Source organism: Aplysia californica, unplaced genomic scaffold (assembly GCF_000002075.1).
Source record: "Aplysia californica isolate F4 #8 unplaced genomic scaffold, AplCal3.0 scaffold00718, whole genome shotgun sequence".
In the NCBI taxonomy this organism is placed as follows: Eukaryota; Metazoa; Mollusca; class Gastropoda; order Aplysiida; family Aplysiidae; genus Aplysia; species Aplysia californica.
In genome coordinates, this window is record NW_004797988.1 from 154260 (window position 1) to 164574 (window position 10315).

The 10315-nt window shown below is 39.7% G+C and overlaps 1 protein-coding gene across 1 annotated transcript in view; it reads right to left on the reverse strand.

Annotated features, from left to right (window-relative positions):
* Window positions 1-1699: 1699 nt before the first annotated feature.
* The window catches only part of LOC101852357 (zinc finger protein 706), an 11144-nt gene continuing 2528 nt past the window's right edge, over window positions 1700-10315 (reverse strand). Inside the window, exons 2-4 of the mRNA XM_005108757.3 lie at window positions 7301-7447; window positions 4595-4690; window positions 1700-1927 (exon numbers count right to left, since the gene is read on the reverse strand). Coding sequence (XP_005108814.1) covers window positions 4601-4690; window positions 7301-7441 — 231 coding nt within the window. The 5' untranslated portion in view covers window positions 7442-7447 and the 3' untranslated portion in view covers window positions 1700-1927; window positions 4595-4600. The remainder of the gene's footprint in view (window positions 1928-4594; window positions 4691-7300; window positions 7448-10315) is intronic.

Here is a 10315-nt window from a genome sequence, read left to right on the forward strand (position 1 = left end):
AAACCTCAACTCAAGACCGTAACCTAGAACAACAGGAGCTCTCCAAGTAGGCCTACATCTAAAAAAAAAGACAACACTTTAAACAAAAAAAAGAAACGCCTTGATAAATCTGAGTGTGACAATAAGGCTGCTGAAGGGCATCCAGATAAGATGGAAAAAGAAAAGACAAGCAATTACCACAAGAGCCTCACCACATTACACAAACCATAGACACAACACGCTTTTTCTGTCATTTATCAGCCTGGAGTGGGGAGTAGCGGTCAGATGAGCTTTCAAAACAACAGGGTTTCAACTCTTTGCAGAATAATTTTGAAAAAATTAGACTAACAGACAAAAATGTCTATTCTGCAAAGAAACTGAAGTGATAAGCTGTATGGGTTTAATACTGTTACTGGCTACATAAATAAAGGCCTAAACCAAGAGCGGGCTGCTCAAACTCATTTTTCTCCCAAAGCCTGAAATGTTTTTTCTAGTAATTGTTTTACGGCGCTCGCAACTGCATTAGGTCAAATGAGCGCCAGACGATTAGAGGAGTTACAAGAGAGTAACAAACATAAAAAAGAAGAAGGGGAGATAAGGACGATAGATGTTTGATAGGAAAGAAGCAGCAAACCACACCAGAGCACCCTCCAACCACCCACCTGAAATGTTTGACCTGTCACAAATTACACTACAAGGGCAGAAGGAGCACACACAGACAACCCGCAGGAACAAAAGCTACCAGCAACCACACACACACACACACACACACCACAAAGCCCTATATAAACATTGGGAGTTCAGCCCAAACAAAAAAGTGTAACAATAGAGTATCCATCACTCAAAAGTATGAACTACACCAGGACGATGCTCGTGTCGATCCCTCATTTGGAATGGGAAAAGGAAATGTCTGTGTGTACATATGATATACATATGATATACATGTGTGTGTGTGTGCGTGTGTGTGTGTGTGTGTGTGTGTGTGTGTGTGTGTGTTTGTGTAGGTGAGCGGATAGCCACATCACACAGAACATACACATGTCAGTAACAACACATAAAGAACCAATCATTAAAGGACAACAATTCTTTGATGAATGTAATACATTTTTTTTTTTACTTCAGTTCATATAAGGTAGCACATTCCTATTGTCGGCCATAACAACAATCAGAGCAGTAACAGGGTATTGTCAGTGTGAGTGAGCCTTCACTGCGACAAAATGTACAAATTAAGTTAGTTTGCTGGTAGAGCCAAGCCGAGCTGGGAATGACTGCGGGTTTTCCTACATCAGAGACAGAGGGGAAAACATTTCTTCATACAGAGACGTCTCTGGACTGACCTCACACCCATGATAAATTCAAACGAAAAAAAAATAACCCCTCCATATATTTGTTCTCTGCAACTTAATTTATCATACTGACATTATGATGTATGAAAGTACGAAAGAAAGTGGATGGAAATTTGATAGCAAGCTGGTTCTGGCGAGCAGAATCATGCCGTACTGAAAATGTCCACAAGGCCGAGAGCCAAGAACGCTGAGATACGTAGATCCAAGACTGTCGCTGAGGGGTGCTTCAAATGTGGAAAGTTTCCCTGATCCAAATGTCTTTTGATGCATCTCTCAGAAATATCAGGAAAAACACAACAAACCACAACCAGGCAAAATCCAACACACACAAAAAGCCATCCCTCTCCCAACAAATACTTATTTCAAAATATACATACTGCAAATAGCAAGCTTTGCAGAGACAGACAGACAAAAACTTTTGCGAGACAATACACCCATACGTTCAAGAAGAACAGATCAACAGTCGTACTACACACAGAACGTAACAATGAAGAATTTGGATGAGATGAGGGGAAACAATCGACCCTTTTCCCCGCAGTCAAGTCAGACAAGCAGGTCAACTGTGCTGATGTGTGCAGACTAGCTCCATCCTATTGGACCATCTGAGGGTATCATGGAGAGAAAATTGAATCAGTTAAAACTCCAGTGACTATCCACATACCATAAAATGTTCTCAACATGAATTTGAGAGAATCACAAGGGATTGATAGCAGATTCTTCAGAATGTCAATCCAATGGACCTAAAACTAGAACAGGTACTCTAACACTAATAAAAATCAAAATATCTTTAAAAAAAACAAGCCACAAAAAGAAATAAAATCATGACACACATGTTATAAAGAGCCTTCAGTACGTCTTACTCAACTATGTAAGAAACAAGTTAGAAAGTTGAAATTTGACACTCCCAATGCTACTTCTCTACATGGTCATGATGCTTGAGATTTTCTTTACAAATCAACAAGCATTAATTGCAGGATGATATTCCTAACATTCCATTTTTGTCTTTGTTTTCAGTGAAAATACCGTTTTCTCTTGATATTCAAGGACAACATTCGCTAATAGTTCACATAGATCATTGGATTTTCCTAAAAACCCACACTAGTTTAATCTTTGTACAACACTTCCTTCATTGTCAGGGAAAGTTTCGATTGTCCGACAAAATTTTGTACATGTCCAATCCGACATAATTTAAGGAGTTTTCAAGGAGGTTCCTCAAATTGAACTTTTCAAGGAGATTTTTACTTGAATGCACATTCAATGAGTTTTCAAGGATTCCTTGAATTCAAGAAGGCCGTAGGAATCCTGATAAAGGGACAGAACCAAGTGCTTGCTTTCAGGAGCAGTTGCTTCCCTATACAAAGCCTATTGCATCAAGCTTTCACAACATTTACTTTTTCTTTTTAATTTCATATGAGCCACGCCAAAACTTAAATGCTTTATCGTGATATATATGTATTCAAGTAGAGGTGTACATTGCCTCTTCAGCATGCATATTTCTTTGTCCCCTGCTGCTTTTATCAAGTCTTACCATAGCCTTTCGACTCGTCTTATTAAAAAAACATGTCAGAGACCCGGGTAGAAAGGGGGGAAAAAAATATGACAGTGACGCTCCTGGGCTACTGCCGTCTACATCCCTGCTCATGTTCTACCCTGACCCACCATCCTCACAGACAGCCTATGGGCGATAACATAGAGAACGCCGAATCTTAAGCGGCTGAAGATCGACGCGGACAGGCGCCAGTAGGTGTCTGCTTGACTCCACATAGAGGGCGCCTAAAGCCTAGATATAGATATTTAAGATATATAAGAAAAAAATTACACCACAACACAGCTGGTTTTTATGAAGCATTTATTTGGGGATTTAAAAAAATCTAAATTCCTGAAATATTGCTTAAAATGTAATTCTGCTCCATGACCAACCTAATTTGATGACACTGATTTAAAATTGTACCCTGTCCAGTCGGGTGACGTCATGCAAACTGCTCAACCCGAGTTGGCGACGGCGAGGCGGCATTGAGAGTTCGCTACCTCAGTGCTTTCTTGTCGCATCTCCATTTTTTATACAGTGAAAGCAGTTCACAACAAAGAGTGAGCTTAAGAAGAAGTCACATTTTCACTGTTAAAAAATGGAGATACAACAAGAAAGCACTGCAGTCGCGAGTTGACAGCGAGACGCCATTCCCACTTTTTCAGCGTAATAAAAATGTAGTTTGGATTCCGATAAAGCCGACAACGCCGATCCGAGTTTAAAGCCGCCTGCAGTCTGCCAGCTGTATGTGGGGCAAGTTGGAAATCATAAGGGAATTTTTATACCTATCGGCGCTCACTGGGTCAGTCTCCGAACTTGGCGTTCTCTATGTTTTCGCCCATATGCGTGATGGCCCGCTGTCTGACGTATCTCTTTTAGTTTAGTTTTAGTAGAGGTTTTACGATGCTCGCAACTGCATAAGGTCATATGAGCGCCAAGACCTATCTCTGATCTCAACTCCAGCACAAACGAGACTAGGCTCAAAAGCCTAAAATACAGTTCTTGCAAGCATCAACAATCCATGTTGGTGTTGAAGCTGACCTCTCAAATTGGTTCGCAAACAGAGACTGTTTGACTCTGATAAGTTTATCGTAAAAAACAATGTGTGATAGGCTATGAAATAGCCTAAGAGTAATAATCCCCAATGCAGGGCCATTGATGGACCCATGAAATAGGAAAGAGAAGACGAGTTTCATGACAGGACAAAAATGAACAAAGCCACATAAGTAAGGCTAATCAACAAGCGGCTTTGTTGAACAAGAGCTTGTTCCTTTACCTGGCTCTTATCTATAATTAAACACAATGTCTTTTGTTGACTTTTGTGAATATCTTAAAAATGGGAAATTCTTTTCCTTTTCAGCTGAGCTTCACTGTTATGACTAAAAAGTGATTGAGTGTCTACTTATTTTCAAGCTACAGTCAGTCTCTCAATAACTACTTATTTTCAAGCTACAGTCAGTCTCTCAATAAAATTCAGGGTCCCTGAGAAAGAAAGAAAGAAAGAAAGAAAGAAAGAAAGAAAGAAAGAAAGAAAGAAAGAAAGAAAGGGAGAGAGAGAGAGAGAGAGAGAGAGAGAGAGAGAGAGAGAGAGAGAGAGAGAGAGAGAGAGAGAGAGAGAGAGAGAGAGAGTGACAGACAGACAGTCAGACAGACAGACAGACAGAGACAGACAGACAGAGACAGAAACAAGAGAAAGAGAGAGAGCTAAAGATGGGGGGAGGAAGAAGAGAAATAATCATACCTGTCGTCACACCTCTTGCAGCTCAGGAGGCAAAGGGGCCTTGGGATGTTTGTTTTCAAAATGCTGCTTGAATGTCTTTGGGTCTGGCATCAAGGCCTGGACAGTTGAAAAAATAAAAAATCCAGTTGACTGAGCACATTCAATTATAATAAACAAAAACTCCGATCAAATATTCTAAGAATGAGGCAAAATGCTAAAAAACAACAACAAAAAAGGAGTTACAGGAAGTGGACCATGAGAATGAGACAAGTTTGTCTAAACTAGTCATCAACCTGGCACTGATGGCAAAAGCCAAAACACCAGCAACTTCTGTCAGCCCTTTCTCGTGCAGTTGAGGGATGATAAGAAGAAGGAAGAAGAGGATTGGACAATCTTTTTTCAAAAATATATTTTAAATAATGGGTTTTTGTAAAATACCCGGTAACCAATTATTCTTTGAAAGATCAGAAATGCAGGAAGAAGCAGAAAAACCTGAGAGACACATTTGGACAAAAAGTGCACTTGAGGGAAAAGGGACAGGCAAGTACAAAGCCCATCAGCTGGGATTTCTACAAGCCCTTGACATTTATTATTCCATACATGGTCAACCCCGTGTAAGTCCTCTTTTTTCCTCCTCCTCCTCCTCTTCTTCGTCTACCTCCACCTCCTTCTCCAGTCTTCCTCCTCCTCCTCATCCTTTTTCTGCTGTCTGTTAAAAAAACAAAACAACAAAATTAGACTCAGGACTATTCAATGTAAACTGTTACCTCCAGACCATTTTTTGAAATACATTGAACAAAAAACATTATTAACGTATATTGAAGCATATTGGAAAAAAACTGGTTTTTGTAAGTTATTTCCTTTGTGTGACGACATGACCTGGCAGCCATCTTCGAATATGGCCATTTGTTACAATACGGAAATGAGGCAACCGTGACCCTGTCGGAAAGCCAGTGCTTTCCATTTGTGACAGCACAGGTAAAAATACAAACCATTTACAGTATGAACCGGATAGGTCGAACACAGATTACCCGAAATCATGCATCCGTCAAACTGTGCCTGCCGTCCCGTTTCTTCTTCTTTATCTTTGTGAGAAAATTAAGCGAAGCTCGAACACAAACACTGAATAGTCAAACTAATTACGCCATCGTAGAGGTCTAAAGTCAAAGTCCTTTGAGGTGCACTTGATACAAAATAACAATTTTTGAAAACAGAAAAAGGCAAGGTCGGTAAAATACCACCCCACACACACACACATAAAAGCAGATAGCTGTGCTTTTTTTAAGCACACCGCTCGACATGTGTGCCCTCTGTGCGTGCCCAGGTCCAAGGCCTAGCTAGGCTTGTGTGGAGCGGGCGAGAGTAGGGGTTGTGCATCACACGATCGGCTTCCCCACCCCTCTTAGCAAAGGACATTGCATTGTTGTTGATTATTTTTTAGATATGCTTATTTTGTCACCCTGTTCATGTTTTGACAAATGTGAAAAGGCACCATTCGATTGATGCAGACTAAAGACCGCTCACACTGACCCGCGCAATTGAAGAGTCTCCGTTTGTACCGTTAGGCTCATTACCAATCAAACTCGAAAGCGCTGCTCAGATCATGTTTCTCATTCTCAATCTGTCTTTTTCAAATTCTCTCAAATTCTAAATTTAAGACGGGACGCATAGGTTTAACCTATCTCATCAAGGACAATGACCGGAAAAAGAAAAATCTCTGTTCCGACCCAATCTTTGTGGCTTCGCTTGATTCCCTGAAAAAGCCAATGCCACAACACTGTTCACGTATGTATCCCCCGAACGAAGGACACCTTGAGCTACCGAGGCCGACCCCAATGAATTCGAGCTATCCGTTTTATACTGTATTACTTTATTATCATCCATACGCCCTGAGGTCGTTTTGATTTTGTACCCCCCGGGGTTGTATTCTTCACATTGTAGAATACTTCTAGTGCGAAGATCTCTTTGAAACTTTCAGTATTTCTCAAAAAATCATTTTGACTAACTGCTATGCAAAGCGTACGGATCGAATTAACGAGTAAACTTCCTTTTTTGAAAGTGGTGGCACAGAGTTCCCCACTTTGTATGGATATATATATATGATAGTAAAACATGACGTACGGATAGGGTTTTATTAAGACAGATACAAAAACGTTGCGCCGCGCATATAATATAAGCGGACAGCTTTGTTGCTTTCGCCGATTGTATCTGAAACTTTTGGCGCGATGTGGCTGCACAAAAGGATACACATCGCTAGTGACTGTCATGCACGACAAAACATCCTGCCGCACATAAGGAGACACATTTACTCTTACTTTGCAATTACTACATGAATCTACTTTGAAACTTCACATCAGACTGCATTTTGAATTCCATTCACCCCCTGCACACAGACAACCACCTCCACATAGAACATCAAAATCAACTAGAGTTTGTAAAACATATTGAGACGTGCTGACCAAAGTGAGTTCCTTCTCGCAATCCACAAAAGGAGATATTGGCCAAAATACGACATGTAAGGGTCAAATTTTAGATTTTCTACTGATGCCACGTTCTTTAACTATAACCTGTCTTTAATAATTTCATACTTATTGTAAAAACTTCACCTAAAAGCATGATGCATCTATTTCCTTAAGGCTTGTATCCGAGAAGTAACTAATTTTGTCAGCACGCTTCACATGACCCATGCTGTAGTGTTAGTTTTTCAATTTTTGGAACCTAGTTTACCTTGCACACAGGACAACTGTGAGTGAGGGCCTTTGCTGCTGCTTTCTTCTGATCCTGGAAGCTCCCACCCTTCTTGGCATCGGCTGCTTTCTTTGCAGCTGCTTTCTGCTGGGACTGGATTTTTTGCTGACCCCGAGCCATTGTCCTCTGAAAATGAAAAATATCTCAAGATTATTCTTTGTCAAAACAAACAATGCCGTGACTTGTCTTTGTCTTCATTTTATTGATGAGCTTCTTTTAAAATCAAATTTAATTCCAAATATTTTAAAATTACGACCTGTGTCACTGATCATTCAGCCAAGCACATAATAATATGACCAAAAAAATTAATGCAGGGCTTGAAATAGACTGCGGCAATTTGCCGCAATGCCCTTAAAATCACAGGGTCAACCGCGTCAATTTTTGCCGTGCCCTTGTTTTTAATTCTTTTTAATGTGACGCCATGAAAATAAATCAATATAATTTGTCCTGTGCTGTCACTTGTGGGGTAAAAAAGAAAAGAAAGTTATACAATGTACAAGCGTCTTGTCGGGTTCGCCATCGTGACCGGTCATTGAAACTACATCACAAGATACGGCATCGTGTGAGCACCGGTTGTTAGGGTCACCAAAGTTCATTCAAAGTCTGAATGCCGCGAAGTATGGGACTCCGGAATAGGGGGAAATTATTGATTTTTTTTTTTTAAGATACACGTGAGGAAGGGGGGGTGGGGGGGTGTATGAAGACATCCTGTCAGAGTTGTCTGAAATCTCATCAAAACTTCAGTCAGACACTGCTCAGCTTGACAATTGTGTCAATTTTGTCAGGGCTAGTGCAAACACACTCACACCAATGATAACCAAACCTCAGTAAGCCAGTCTTTTTCTATATTGTGTGTGCCAAACATATTTTCAATATTCTGATCCAGTCATTAAGTCATATGACATGCTGATTGTTTAGGTCTTTTTTATACAACACACTTTAAGACATATTTCCAAAACTTGTTTTCACTTATCATAGTCATAACCTCATAACTGTTTAACAACAGTTTTTAGTTATTCCCTCTTTTTTTTCCATACAAGTTCATAAGTTGTTTTCACTCCTCATTTTCTTACATGCAAGTTCAAAATTTGTTTTCATTTTATCACTACACCGCCTGAAAACCACTCTGTTTGAATCTCATTAATGACCAATGTCTCACCTAACTGGTCAAATCATTCACTGTTTTCTATTGTGCCCTATTTCCAACAGTCATACACATGCATTTAATCCAATCAGTGAGGGGTAGTCATAAAGGCATTTATGTCAGATGCAATCGTGATCGTCTGATTTAAAACTATTACTTTTAGTGCTTTTGTTTTGATGTGATTTTACTGTGATTTAGATTCTACTTACTTTTCATTCATAATTTTACAAATTTTATAATGTTCCAATAACTTTATACTTTTGTAGAGAGTAAGAATAAATTGTATCGTTATAAACGCTGTGATGCATGACCCAGTATTACCAACTTTAATCAACAAAATGATCCCCAGTGAATTTTGCCTTGGTGCCCTAGCAAATTGCCTCGATGCCCTCTGATTTTTAGGCCACACCTAGGCAATTTTTGCCTGCCCTCTTGAACACCTAATTCAAGCCCTGTTAAGGATGTCATGTATAGTTAACCCAAAAGAACTTTGCGTGACCGGAGGTGGAATGAGGCTCACTGAGCCCAAGCGGCCACCACTTGCTACTACAGCTTGCTTGTTTGTTCACTTTGAATCTGTCAGTTAAAACAAGTCCAAGATAAAAACAAATCGCGGTCTAATCTTAAGACTTTAAGGTCTTTGCATACAGGTCTGAAAGTTGGATGACCAACAGAATCTAGAAGCCCATTTATAAAGGTCACTGCAAGCTAAGGCTCCGACACATATTCTTAGACGTTAGAAAAGTGGTATTAAAATAATAAATTTACAAGTAACACACACCTAAAACACTGAAAAGTTGACCTATTTCATAAACATCATACTGAAATGCTTCAAACGCATGCCAATGAAACACATGGTCCAGCAGTCAGGTGTAATTTTCTAGACATGAGGAAATGTCTAGACAGATTTGGTATGAAACTGACAAGGCCAGATCACAGTAGATCATGAGATCTTGTGCATGCACCCAAAGGGTGGTAGCCTATTTAACAAAATGCCAAATAAAGAAATGTGTAAACTGTATCAAAATTTTTCTCCTCCAATATTTATGTTTGGTCGCTGGCCTCCAGAAATGCCATGCAAAGTTACACGACTATTGGTATATTACTAAATTATGAGCTAGAATTGTTTAACGTGGACAAAAGTGAACTAGCTATAGAAGAATTTATATGAAAAATTAACAGTACTATATTATTATAGAGCGTTTCAGTGAACCATTTCATAATTTCTGTAGCACGGCAGTTGTTCATGTGTTGCAAAGAGTGGTGAAATCAGGCATTCGGCAAAATAATAAAATCGAAGAAATTGGCATTTTTGTCCTAACATTGGGTAATATTTTCGAATTTTTGGGGGTAAATTTTTAAGTCTTTCACCGGGCACTTAGGGTATTTAATTTTACATTTCACTTGAATGAAGAATGGGATGCCACACCATAGTCTTCACCGCGCCCTCCATCCTCACCGCCATTTGGTCTGCGACTGCTTATTTAGATATTCGCAGCTAAGATCTATATCTAGAGGCCGTTCCACTATCTGCCACCTGTGGACACACTGGATTGGAGTAATCCTTACCATCTACGGTCCCTACAAGTTTCAGACCTGCCACTCTATGAAATTTTAAAAATCAGGATTTAAGGGGGGGGGATTCGGGATTTGGGGGGGGGAAAAAATCAGGATCAACAACAAATGAGTCCAGGGTGACAACCAAGCTGACTAAAAAAATTTCCAGACTTCTATAAATTATATAAATGTACATGTAAACTTATGCCCTTTGTGTGTGAGTGCACGTGTGTCTGTTTAATCATTATTTTTTTTAAATCCTGAAGTATGATGTCAAGCCCTCCATTCCTATT